General features: G+C 44.1%; 1 protein-coding gene across 5 annotated transcripts in view; it reads left to right on the top strand.

The window, feature by feature from the left end:
* Positions 1-13,056, top strand: part of LRRC4B (leucine rich repeat containing 4B) — a 133,786-nt gene extending 120,730 nt beyond the window's left edge. For 4 of the 5 annotated variants that reach the window (XM_061588837.1, XM_061588839.1, XM_061588838.1 and 1 more), the window contains exon 2: positions 10,254-13,056. In XM_061588837.1, the coding sequence (XP_061444821.1) occupies positions 10,308-12,251 (1,944 nt within the window). In that variant the 5' untranslated portion in view covers positions 10,254-10,307 and the 3' untranslated portion in view covers positions 12,252-13,056. Of the gene's footprint in view, positions 1-2,565; positions 2,643-10,253 lie in introns of those variants that run through there. The other variant, XM_061588840.1, reaches the window with a different exon arrangement.
* The last annotated feature ends 1,122 nt before the right edge of the window (positions 13,057-14,178 follow it).

Below are 14,178 nucleotides of genomic sequence, written 5' to 3'. Positions count from 1 at the left end.
AGGATTTTAGAAGGGAATTAACTTGTATTTTTCCCATCCCCCCCTCCCTATTTCCCCTCTCTCCCTACACAATTTTAACTGCCTAGTGGCTAATTTAGATTCCTGACAAGGGCATTGTCTTTTTATGTATAGTACCATTAACCTTCCCTGAGTCTTCATGGTATGCAGGGCAATAAATAAAAATCAACACATAAATAAAAAACACATACTAGACACCTGCAGCCCAAGATCTGGCTCAATAGTTTGCAGCTACAGTATATTTGAAATTCATCTCTCTTCATCTTTCTGTAGTGCACCCCCTTTGTGTCAACAGCCCCTCCCAAGCCTTGCCTGATTGCCCTTTGAACCTTTTTGTTCCCCTGCAGCACACAGATCCTCCTGCCTCTGTGCCTGTAGTGCAGAATTTTTGGGGGGCCAGTAAGGACAACCTTTCCTTCCTTTCACTCAAAATGTCTTCAGTGATTTTCAGCATTCCATGACGGACTCTTCCTCTCACTTGTTGGAATGTTCATGAAACCAGAGCAAGCACAATATTGGTTAAGGAAGCTATGTAGGCACCTGATTGGTTGATTCCCAAACCTCTTTATGCCATTGCCTCTTCAGGCCCATTCTTTACTTACTCACTCGCACTGGCTGATTGCCATCTTCACTTCTCTGCTCTGAAGTTTCCTGCTTTCACTGACCTGCCTTCACTTTCTCTCTGCCTCTGCCACAGGTGATGACTTATGCATCACCCCCTCCCCAAAAGGGACACACATTTGCATATGTTGGTTTATATGTATAGTTATAAATTAACACAAAATTACTATAATTTAAAAAGAAATACAATACATCTCACCATAGTGGGAAAAGCTGTGTGAACAGGTGACCTGCTCAATCTGCTGTCTAAGTGCTAACTACTGGTGGACAACTTCATGGCCTCTGCTTTCCCTCTTCCCAGTTTTTTAAATATTTAAGCTGGATTTGGACCACACAGCCCTCCAAATAGAGAACTCCAAAAAGATGACTGTCCTCTGACAGCCCTTCAAACAGGGAAATGCCTTGTCTAAAGCAGGACGCATGGACACCCTACTCTGCCATTAGCTGGTTTTCCCTAGATCCCTGTGTTGTCATTCCTCGTCCATCCTCCTCTTCACAAGTATGTCCTCAGAGCTGTGCAATGTGGATTCTGGCTTGCTTAGCCACCTTCATACTTATTTATTTATTATTTGATTTATATCCTGCCCTTCCTCCCAGCAGGAGCCCAGCCTTCTGCAAACCCAACCCTTGGTGATATCTGTTTTTCAGCAGCTGAGCTAATGATGTGGGGTGGGTGGATGGTCCACTAGCAGCCAAACATGCACCGATATAGACATACAGTGCAAGTACTCATGAAATACTGTTATAAGTGCATTTTTACTCTCCCTCCCTCCCTCCCTCCCTCCCTCCCTCTCTCTCTCTCTCTCTCTCCCTCCCTCCCTCTCTCTCTCTCTCTCTCTCTCTCTCTCTCTCTCTCTCTCTCTCTCTCTCCTTTTACCACTAATCCATACTCTCTGTTGCCTGACTCACTCTCTCTCTCTCCTTTTACCACTAATTCATACTCTCTGTTGCCTGACTCATTCCAGTTAAGTGCCTAGGCACTCTACAGATTTTTTAAAAATCCTGTTTTGACCATTTTAATCCCATCAGTGCGACAAGGTAAATCATCTGCCATGCTTTACCCTCTCCTTCCCTTGGCCACACTCTAGACCTCCCTGATGTATATTGGATTGTATTCTGTCCCATGCAAGGAGCATCATTTTGATGCTGCTATGCATCCATGGGCTGAAAATTGTTCATGAATGTGTGATATGAAAAATCTGCTTCCCCACCCCTTCTTGGGACCTTCTCATTCAGTTTTTTGTTTGAAAGATCAAGTTTCTAGAATTCAGTATTGTGGGGGAATCCTGCCCTTTAAAAATAAAGTATGGGAAATTTCTGCTAAAGCATCTATCACACCCCACTGAAGTACACTGTTGTATGTTTTAATCTTCCATTTGGCAAGCCCACACACTGAGGAATAGCATAAAGGCATATCAAAGACTGTTCTTACTAGCTATGGAATGTCCTTCTTCTAAACATCTGACAAGGTCAGAATCCAGCATACATCAAATACACTCTATGGCTTTCTTGTTCATACTGGCTTTTAGAAAGCAGTATGACTTTTTTTTTACTCTATTTTAATATACAATAATAAATACAATACATTAGTTACCAAACAGTTCTATTCCTTTAAAATGTAACCTCATCGTTTGGAGCCTCAAGTGCAAGTTGCAAAAAACACAATTCTGTTGACAAGCCAAGGCCAAAAGTACATAATATTTACAGTAGGCCTGGCCAATCCAGGGGCATCTTACTGATGGTCAGTTATAAGGACCAATGTTGCATCCTCTTATTTCCTTTTCTGCCTGAAGAGGGCTCCAGAATCCAAGTCCACAGAGGCCCAGGTAATACTCTAGGCCAGATTCCACTTGCAAGTAATGATGAGGTTACTGGCTCAATTCCTGAATGGAGGGCTGCCTGCCTCTCACTGTATGTGCAGCTCAAGACAAAGGCACAGGAAAGGCTATGGGATGCAACCCACTGAGCTGCTGCAGTCAGTCCTGGAGTAGTGAAGTTATAAGGTGAATATGGAGTGACATTGTGGACAGCCCTTGGATCACTCTTTGTTAAAGTTCGCGCTGGGCATAGCAGGCTCCTGAGAGAGAACCCAGAGAAATTGTAGTGTTTGGGACATACCTTCCTGTTGCCTATAGAATCGTAGGTTTGGAGGTTACCTCAAAGGTCATCTTGTCCACATGCCAATGCAGGAAATCTGTTGCAACATCCCTGATAGGTGGTCATCCAGCCTCTGTTTAAGAACATCTAACAAATGAGTCCACAACCTTATGAGGCAGTCTGGATACATTGTCAAGACAGCTTGTATTATCAGGATTTTTTCCTGACATTTTCCCCAGGTCAAACATTTCTTTGTTGTTTCTTTGCATTCACAGTTATCCCATATTTTTTTAAAAAAAGAGATGTCCTTTATTTACATGTTCAAAGAGTGGGAGATCCATGATTGCATCTTCCACATGTATTTTTTTGAAGAGCAAAAATACTGCATTATATTTTGCCCTATGGGACAAATAGCTCCTGGGAGCATGGAGAGGGGGATCAGATAGGGGGGAAAAAACCTTGAGAGGGAAAAGGGTGAAAAACCCTCCCTCCAAAAGCAAAACCCTAAACAGTCACCTTTTAAAAAACTTGCAGGACAGCAGAACATGGATCTCACACCATCAATTCTAGTCTGGCTCTCAGACATAGATTTGAGTTAAAGTGGAGCCAAAGAATTCCTGAAAAAATATGAGGCTCTCAACTTCTATTTCATCTCAGGATGGGGGAGAAATATGGTTCAGTTCACATTTTATTATGTATCTACCCGTAATCCACACTTCCTGAACCATATGCAACCAAAACACAACTCTCCTTTGAAATATACACTTTTCTGAATTTTGCAATGCAGATCTCCAATCCAAAAAAGTGTATACAAATTTGTATATTAGGGGAAAGTAGCAAAAAAAAATAATGAAATTGACATACAAAACTGCATTATATTAGGCAAATTGCTTGCAAAAATGAGTATATTCTGCAATATTGCATACAAAATTGTGCATATTAGGAGAAATGCAAACTAAAATGCTGATGAATTTTCCTGAGGACTTTTTCTTTTTTAAGTGCATATTGATGCAGGAATGTGGCAAACTGAACTTTAGACTGAGGAAAAAATGAGAAACTGTGATAAACTGAAATGGACAGATCTATCCGTCCCTAGTTTCACCCTGTGGTAAGCAATTGTTCAGTGATGATTAGACTGAGTGAGGATAGGGAAGGGTCTTAATTGGCTGGGAGAGAACAATTTGGCAATAGAATTTGTTTCTGTAATAGATGGGAGAAGACAGGCCTTTTCAATAGGGCTTCTTAGCACTGGTACACGTCACTTTTCTGGTACACGTCACTTTTCATTCATAAGTCCATTCTCTTCTATTTCTGCTTTAATCTATTTTTTTTTAAAGCATGAAAATTTGCCTTTAAATACGTATTGAAATATGTTTTAAAATATTTAAGTATGAAAAAAATTAAGTATGTTTTAAAATAAGTTTGAACATTTTTATTGTTTGCTGCCCTGGTATCCCTTCACAATGAAGGAAAGTTAACAATGTGTTTAAATAAATATAATAAAATGTAAAAATATTCATGTCCATATTATTTTCTTATTTAAAAATGCTATAATCTCTAAGCATATTTTTATCTAAAAATGCTCATTTTGAGTAGAGAACTGTGCAGCAGCATGATAGCTCTGATCTGATCTGCACATTAGTTCAGGAGGTGTGGATCAGGTCAGTTCATAATAAAATATGGGGTTATATCTGACTAAGCCATATTCAGAGTCAACCCAATTAAATCAATATACTTGTTAGTCATGTGTTTATTCTGAGTGTGACGTAGTCCATATCCATACCATATATATAAAGTATGTGGCTTCTCTCAAAGAATCCTGTGACTACAGTTTACCCTACACAGAGCTACAATTCTCGGCACCCTTAACAAACTACAGTTCCCAGGACATGCTTTAAATGTATGGTGTGGACTTGTCCATACTCTGAATCAACACCTAATTCCTGAAGCATCAGTAATGTGAGATCAGTATCTCCCCTGGGCCCTGGTGATGTGGCAGGATCTAAGTCCAGTTACACTAACCAATCAACCAGTTGTGCCTAGGCATTTGCCTATTATGTGCAAAGGTGGCTGGAATGCAGAATTTCCCTAAAAATATATGATGGCCTGAAAATGACCTACAGTGTTGAACAAGGGTGTCCAGTTTAAGCACCCTTGACTTCAGTGACTTTTAATACAGAGGTAGTTGGTTCATCATCAGGATTCTGCACTAGCAACTTCACTGTATTGAAATTTCACATGACCAATGTCTGCCTGTGATGTTTCCTGCACTGAGAAACTCTCAGTAAGAGCTAAAACAAATATTTGGAAATATTTGACATTCAGTAGCATTTCCATCATCATAGTAGCTCATTCCTTTCCAGACATAGGCTATAATGCAGGGATAGGGAACCTATGGCACTGCTGGTGTTGCTGGACTACAGCTCCCACCATCCCTTACCATTGGCCTTCTGATTGATGCTGATAGGAGTTAGTTCAACAACATCCAGAGACCCACAAGTTCCCATCCATGCTATGATTCTAAATCTTCCTCTGTTTTCCTCTGCCCCCATCTCCCTCCCCCTTTTCTCTTTTGGCTCCTCTGTGTTGAATTTTAGATGATAAGTTCTCTAAGGCAGTACCCTGTTTTCTTTGTACTTTTTAAAGTGCTATGCACATTGATGGTGCCATATTAATAATGACAAATGGAAACAGAGAACTGCTGTAAGCATAAAAAAGATAAAATGCAATCCAGCCAGATCAAGGCTTCATAAAAAGAGTCACCAGATTCCCATTGAGCCAAATGATAATCAAGCACATGGATGTCAACATGGTTTAATTGCATTTTAGCCAGTGCTTAAGCAAAGGTTGTAACCTTTTGTGTGACCTTCTTGTAATCATTTGAATATATAAACAAACAAACAAACCTGTCTCTTGTAGGTCAGGCCAGTTTTGCAAGAGCTATTTCAAATTTGAAATTAGAGTTCATAATCTGGCTGTGACATTTTCTTTCAAATTTAAGGGTTTTAACAGTGCAGTCTGTGCAAGTCTACTCAGAAGTAAACCCCTGTGAATTCAATGGGGCTTACTTCCAGGTACATGCATCTTGGTTGCAGCCTTAGACATGCTGGCATCTTGCCAATGTTTTGATTTCTACAGATGGCAAATGGGAAATCAGATAAGTTTTCAGCAGTCAAATGCTGAATACCATTGTGAATGTGTCAATGATAAAGTGGTGAACATCACTGAATGTTCATTATCAAATACTGCTAAATGCTGTTACATGTCAGTGACCAACTACTGTCACCTATCAGCTGTCAAATCATCCTGTCTTGAACTCAAATGCCGTGTGTCAAAGACTGGTACTAAACATTGATTGGATATCAAAGCACGTTCAGATATCAATTAACTGGAGAATATCAGGTGGAGATGCTGCATCAAAATCCATAGGAGAGAATTTGGGGAAGCAAATTAGGTTCTGCTCTATTTTTAGCTAATTATACTTTATCAGGGGCTTTAGAGAACTCTGAGGCTTACTTAAACACTCTGGCCAGCCTTCTGTGATCCCTTCTCCGTATTCCAATGCCCTTTACAGAAAGTGGTCAACAGTATTCCGGTTGCTGTTCTCAGCAACATCTTGTCCCAAGGAACATAATTGCTTGCCACCCCCTCCCTCCCTCCTTGTTTATTCATAAAGATTCAACTCGCTTTTTCTGCAGATCCTGACCCAGCCTTGGCTTCCTGTATTTGCTCCAGGTCTTATTAACAAAAGATGCATTCTCTGTGCTTGAATGTTTCAACTTTGCCCTCTCCTTCCTTTTTCTCCATTGCCCAGCAGTGTCCAGGAATATAATTGCTTGAGCAGAGCAAGTCCTTCTGCTGGACTGCAGAGTGTCCTCATTGAGGCTGACAGCACAACCTCATTTTAACCCCAGTTCCCCCTCTCCCCAATTCCTCCTGCAGTCCATCCAGTTTTAATGTTCCTTCCAAGCAACATCTGATGCATGAATAGTAACTCATTGTAATTGTAACTCAAGAGCACTATTAACTAAGCTGCAAGCTTTAGACAGTAGATTAATCAACTAAAGCTGAATTGATTCATTGGTGGGAGGTCCAATTTTTAAACAATGGAGCTGAAAGTTAAAGGCACACTTTTTAATTATTGCTTGAGGGTATTATGGTTCCAGTGGGGAGCAAAAAATAGAATAGATGACTTACACTTCACCAATGAAAAATCCAGATAACCTGTGGCCTACAGATGGGGCCTATAGATGGGGCTTTACTTTATTAGGCTCAGGGGAGGCAGGTTACATGCACTCAAACCATTAGTTTTGTAATTTAATTTGATTTCTGTTTTTTACCTAGTACACCACCTAAAATTATTCTAAGAGTGAGGGACACTTTATGTTTGTTAAATCACTCACAGCTAGGGTTGCCAGGTTCATGGCCTGAGATGATCCCTATCTTTAGGAGAAGAGAAAGTCAGCCAAGTGCAGGTGTTCTGGCAACACTGTAATGGGAAAACCCACAAGGTGGAATTCTCCCTTCCCCCTGCACACCTTTTGAAGATACAGAAGACGTCTTGGAGGCCAGGGCTGGCAACCCTACTCACAGCCTTGCTTTGTAATCATGGGACTGTCTGCTCCTATGCCGTGGAGGGTGGCCTATTAGGGTAAATGGGGCACTGTCCCACCAACCTCAGTCAGCTTCCACCTGCCTGCCTCCTTACTTATGACCAGCCCAGGGGATAGCCCTGGCTGTCAGCTTCCTCTTCCTTAGTCTCTGTGTTGCCCTTGCAGAACTCAGCAGGGAGGAGGATGGGGACAAAACTAGAATTAGTTTCCTCTGCCTGTCATTGGCTCTAGCTCCACCTACTGTGGGCATCTCTGCTTTCCACCCTGCCAGTCCCAATGGGCATCAGCTACTGCCACTCCTGTGTGAATCTGCCCAAGCATTAACAACTTCTTATAGAGATCTTTTCCTGAGAGCCCCCTCCTTCAGAGATGAGGGGGGGGAGAGGTAACCAGAGAAAGAGCCTTTTTAGCATTGGTGTGCCATTGATATAACTCTCCCTGGGTGGGGGGAGTGTGTGGATATGGGGGGGTATTCCTGTTTGTTTAGGCACAAGGTCAAGATCTTTTTGTTTACTGTGTGTGTGTGATTTTGATGTTATCTGCTAAGTAATCTTATATAGGTTGTGCTACTAGCTATCTTACCCAGTATTTTAATATTTTGCTGCTATTTGTTGTTTTTAAATTTTGTTTTGCATCAAGCTGACAAATTTTTAAAAATGTTTTAATCATTTTATATTGCATGCCTCTTTGGACATTTTCATCAAAAACTGAGAACAAAGCTATAAATTCTTGAAATAACTTACATTTTATTTTATTTATCACACACTTCTTTCAGTGATTCAGAATGACATCCACATTGAGGATAAATAAATAAATAAAGATGACTATGCAACCCTGCTCTTGAACAGGTGCATTTAAAAATCATTATGTTGTGGTTGTTAATTATGTATTAAATTCCTATCCTGCCCCTCTTCCCAAAGGAGCCCAGGGGAGCAAACACAAAACTGTTAAAACAATACAAACATTACTAGAATAGGGCCCGCTCCACCTGGGATTCAGCTGTCCATTATCATATGGCCAAGTCATGTAAGGACACTCTGCTTTCTAAGACGGGAATAGCCAAATGTTAAAAGTAGCCCTGGTATTTGGCTGCCCTTCCTGTTATGTTTCATTGCAGCCAACCAGGTGCCCTCCAGACATTGACAGCCCTCAGCCAGCCTGGCCAACCTTCATGGATGATGGGAGTTCTAGTTCGACAATACATAGAGGGCACCAGGTTGGAGAAGGCTGTCCTGCAGCCAGTTCTCAACATCTGACACTTACAGCAATGTTTTTCCAACTGTGTTCCTCCAATCCTTTGGGTTCCTCAGTAGTGAGGAGGCATCCTCAAACAGCAACGTGTTCATCATGCTCATAGAGTCATTGGGGTATAGCAGACTTGGACTGGGCAGACCTGGGTTTAATGCTATGCTTGATCATAGAATAGTAGAGTTGGAAGGGGCCTATAAGGCCATCAAGTCCAACCCCCTGCTCAATGCAGGAATCCATTAAAGCATACCCAATGCTTTGTGTGTGATCTTTGGCTAATAGCTCCAGTCTCCCTCAGCACAACCTACCTCACAACGTTGCTGAAATGATGAAATGGCAAGTGGGAGGGATAACCATGAGCTCCTTGGAGGAAGGGCAGGATGAACACGTAAAATGGATATTAACAACAACAACAGTAACAGAACAACAACAGCAGCAGTAATACTAATTTTCCTTTGCAATGCATGGCAACAGGACATCACTGATCACAATGGCTATGTTCTGCCTCCACCATTGGAGGCAGAATGCCTCTGAAGGCAAGTTAGGTCCTTTTTGCGGGCTTCCCATGGTCATCTGGTGGGCCAATATGAGAACAAGATGCTGGTCTAGATGGACCACTGGCCTGATCCAGCAGGCTACTCTTACATTTTTATGATCACATTCTGGGTTGCATTCTCTTTTTGCACATACAACAGTGATACTCCACAGGATTCATCAGAACCGTTCATGGCCTGAGAATACATGTCCAAAACTTTCCAAAACACAGCAGAGGAGTAAGGGAAAGTGTCAAGGGATGGTATACTTGGGTACCATCAAGAACCCTGTCCCAGTCGGGAGCACACTGCCAATCACTGGAGCTTCCTGATCCTGTTGCTGACCCTCCCTGCTGTTGATGTCTGCTTACCTGCTCCTGAGTGAATGAGAGGAGCAAGGAGAAGGCTCATTAATTCACACATGCCTCATTCTTTCCCACTGGGAGGTAGTGTGAAACTGAGCCAGAGGGGGAAGCAAGTCAAACAGTCAGCAAGATACTTATAGACTTATAAGGGGAAGGCAGCCTTCCCATGCTGTTTCAGGCTGATGAGAGTTGTAGTCCAAAATATCTGGAGGACACCAGGTTGGGGAAGGCTGGGGAAGGACTTGAAGGTGATAATGGCCTTCCCTGGTTTTCTGCCTCCCAGTCTCTGGCCTCCGAGGTGCATTGCCATGGAACACTGTACAGCAGCCTTTGCTGAACCTGGTGTCCTCTGGATGTTTTGGACTCCAATTCACATAATCCCTGATTATTGGTCATGCTGATGGGAGTCTCGGGCTGATGAGAGTTGGAGTCCAGAAACATCTGGAGGACGCCAGGTTGGGTAAGGCTCATATGCAGATTCGGTTTAATATTGTCCATGGTTCATAGCTGATTATAGATCTGTCTGCTGTGAATTTTCTTAATTCTTTGTAAAAACCATATAATTTAGGCTAATAGCCATTGCTAATGAATTGCACAAGTCAATGATTTGTTGTGCAAAGAAGACCTTTCCTTTGTCCTAAAGCGACTGCAAATACATTCACTAGGGTGAGTGATAGTGCTTCTGATAGCTATCATGCTCCTGAGATCCAGTATCAGATTCTGGCTTATTTCTCTTTCTTTTTGTTTCTTGTTCTCAGTTTCTAAAGACCTGAGCACCTACCCTGCTCTTCACTGAAGCATGAACATTGGACATGGCCACCCGCCGCTGCACTCGGAAGCCTTTGCTGGCACCCGGAATATCTAGAATGGTGTGGAAGCATCTCATCCTCTTCTTCCTTTGGCTGCCATCACTTGTTTTGGGTGGAGCCTCCCCCACCTCCTGCCCAGCTGCTTGTTCTTGCAGCAACCAGGCCAGTCGGGTCATCTGTACACGCCGGGAGCTTGTGGAGGTGCCCGAGAGCATTTCTATCAACACGCGGTACCTCAACTTGCAGGAGAACAACATCCAGGTCATAAAGACTGACACTTTCAAGCACCTTCGTCATCTTGAGATTCTGCAGCTCAGCAAGAACCTCATCCGTAAGATTGAGGTTGGAGCCTTCAATGGCTTGCCCAACCTCAACACATTGGAGCTCTTTGACAACCGGCTGACCACTGTCCCCACGCAAGCCTTTGAGTACCTCTCCAAGTTACGGGAGCTGTGGCTGAGGAACAACCCTATTGAAAGCATCCCTTCTTATGCCTTCAACCGAGTCCCTTCCTTGCGCCGACTGGACCTTGGAGAGCTCAAGAAGCTGGAATATATCTCGGAGGCAGCTTTTGAAGGCTTGGTCAACTTGCGCTACCTGAACTTGGGAATGTGCAATTTAAAGGACATCCCTAATTTGACAGCCTTAGTGCGGCTGGAGGAACTGGAGCTGTCTGGGAATCGCTTGGACATGATCCGGCCAGGCTCCTTCCAAGGGCTGACCAGCCTTCGCAAATTGTGGTTGATGCATGCCCAGGTGGCTACCATTGAACGCAATGCCTTCGATGACCTCAAGTCCTTGGAGGAGCTCAACCTCTCTCACAATAACTTGATGTCCTTGCCACACGATCTCTTCACTCCCTTGCACCGCCTGGAGCGTGTCCACCTCAATCACAACCCTTGGCACTGCAACTGCGATGTGTTGTGGCTCAGCTGGTGGCTCAAGGAGACAGTGCCCAACAACACCACCTGCTGTGCCCGGTGCCACGCCCCACCAAACCTCAAAGGGCGGTATATTGGAGAGCTGGATCAAAGCCATTTCACCTGCTATGCCCCAGTTATAGTGGAGCCTCCCACTGACCTCAATGTTACTGAGGGGATGGCAGCTGAGCTGAAATGCCGGACAGGGACCTCCATGACATCAGTCAACTGGTTGACGCCCAATGGGACACTGATGACGCATGGTTCCTACCGGGTGCGCATCTCCGTCCTCCATGATGGCACACTGAACTTCACTAATGTGACTGTCCAGGATACAGGGCAGTACACCTGCATGGTGACTAATTCAGCTGGTAACACCACTGCTTCGGCCACACTCAATGTCTCAGCTGTGGACCCAGCCACCACAGGTTACACCTATTTCACTACCGTGACTGTGGAGACTATGGACTCGGTTCCAGACGAATCTGTTCCTACTAAGAAAGAGCCTGGGCCAACACCATCACAGGGCTGGGGCATGACTTACTCCACCACCTCATTGACCCCACGCAGCACCCGTAGCACCGAGAAGCCGTTCACCATCCCTATCACAGATGTAACAGAAAGTGGCATGAAGGACCTAGACGATGTCATGAAAACCACCAAGATCATCATTGGCTGCTTTGTGGCCATCACCTTCATGGCTGCTGTGATGCTCATTGTCTTCTATAAACTCCGCAAGCAGCACCAGCTTCACAAGCACCATGGGCCCACACGTACCATTGAGATCATCAACGTTGAAGATGAGCTGCCTGCCACGGCCGGGGGGCCCGGCGACAGCCATCTGGCTCTTCCTGCCATCGAGCACGACCACCTCAACCACTATGCTGCTTTCAAGGCCCACTACAACAACAACAGTGGTGGCGGACCCCTCACCTGCGGTTCCAAGAACCCCATGCTTAATTCCATCCATGAACCTCTTTTGTTCAAGAGCAGCTCTAAAGAGAATGTCCAAGAGACACAGATATGACGCCCAACAGACCCAGGCAACGGGGAATACTTGTGTGGTGGGGGGGTGGCAGTGGATTCGTACATGGGGGGGGAGTTGAGGAAAAGCTCCTCCCCGACCCCCAACAAAAAAACCCCAGATCTTTCCACCGCCATGGCAGATCTTGGATGCCAAGCCCCCACCCAAGTGGACACCTTTGGTTCTCACCAATTTAGCCTTTTATGTTCTCTTCTTTTTCTTTTGCAGAACAAGATACTACGCTCTCCCTCTGTCTGATCTTTTTTTCCCTTCCTTCCTTTCTTTTCTCCCCACCCCCACCCCCCTTGTCTTCTTTTTCTACTGTTCTCCCTTTACATTGGAGACTTTTTTTATATACAGATCAGGGCTGTTTCTGTATCCAACTACCTGCTGTATTACTAAAAAAAAAAGGGAAGAACGAAAGAAAGCAAGATGACAACAACAGAATAAGGAAGGATCACTCTTTGATTTGTTTTCCTTTTGAGGTCATGGGAATAAACTTTAGGAAGAAAAAGAAACCCAAGCAAAATGGGAGAGGAAAGAAAAAAATCTTATTTTGATCCGCTTTCCATCAAAATTCTATTTTCATCCAAATGGGATATACAAAATAAAGAAATTAAATAAAGAGACAGAAGGTCATGGTGGTGCCAGGGTTCCCCCCCCCTTCACCTTTGGAGCACGCGGGAATGCCAGGCGCACAGGGTTCGGGGGGATTTTTTATGACTAGTATTATTACTATGGGATGGCAGGCATGGCCGGTGTGCCCCCCAGAGACACAGGGGCGTGGAGGTATTTTTTAATTTGTAATAATCTGGGGGTGGGTACGTGGGGTTTGGTGGGGGAGTGCATTTCCGGCCACAAAAAAAAAAGGCCTGTTGATTCCCTTGGCATTTTGGGGTCTGGTCTGAGTTTCCTATTTTAATAAAATCCATAAAGATGTTTCCAACCCTCCCTAGGGTGGTTCTTTTGGGACGGGGGCAGGTGTGATCTGCTTGGAGCATAAGGCTGCTGTTGCTAAGCATGAATGGAGTCTCACATGCACCAGGTTTGTTCAGGAATGTGTAATGCTGTGGCAATAATGCTAGGGCACATGCACATGTACTGCAACACGCATTATTCCCCATGGGATACCCACTTGCCTGTACTTCACACCATATACTTGTAAGGTGCCCTTGGACAGGCAGAGGGGGTGTGTCCAGGGGTTGGCACTGACACTGTTTGGAGTGGAGTGTGGCCTCTGCTGATGAATCTGCTTTCTTGCATAGAATCCCAAGAACTAACTTTTTTTTAAAAAAAAACCTAGTGTGTATTTCTGTCGTTTGTTTTCTTATATAGTACCGTCAATGTGCATGGTGCTGCACACAGTATAAGAAGACAGGTCTCTGCCCTGAGGAGCTTACACAGTATAATATTTGACACAGAGGGAGGCAGGAGTATGCAGTATGCAGGGGAAGGACTTTGCATTTGTTTCACAAGTCCACCTTCAGTAGGGGATGGAGACTAAGGGGTTTGCCAAAAGGTTCTCAGAAAAGGTGGGTTTTGAGGAGGGATTGGGAGGGAGGTGGCATCGCAAGGGTGCTATTCAGTGCTAATCCTACTCAGAGTAGACCTGTTGAAGTTAAAATATGACCAATTTAAGTTCATTACTTTTAATGGGTCTACTCTGAGTAGAGCATAGTTGAATACAACCCAACATCAGGCAAGGGAGAAAGGGTGTCTTATCTGAGGGTGCAGGAAAACCTGCAGGCAGCAGAGGCAGTAGGGCTGGGAGAAGAAAGGTCACAGGTAGGGATGCCTGGGGTATGAGAGCAGAAAGATAAGGGGGAAAGGCCATCAGAGGCTTTGCAGGTAAGGATAAAGAGTCTGTACTAGACAGGAATCCAGGCGAGAGATTCATGGAGGGGTGTCATCATGTGGACCAGCGGTAGCT

This window comes from Rhineura floridana, chromosome 11, assembly GCF_030035675.1.
Source record: "Rhineura floridana isolate rRhiFlo1 chromosome 11, rRhiFlo1.hap2, whole genome shotgun sequence".
In the NCBI taxonomy this organism is placed as follows: Eukaryota; Metazoa; Chordata; class Lepidosauria; order Squamata; family Rhineuridae; genus Rhineura; species Rhineura floridana.
The sequence above is the reverse complement of the archived record's forward strand: the minus strand, read 5'-3'. Positions and strand labels throughout refer to the sequence as shown.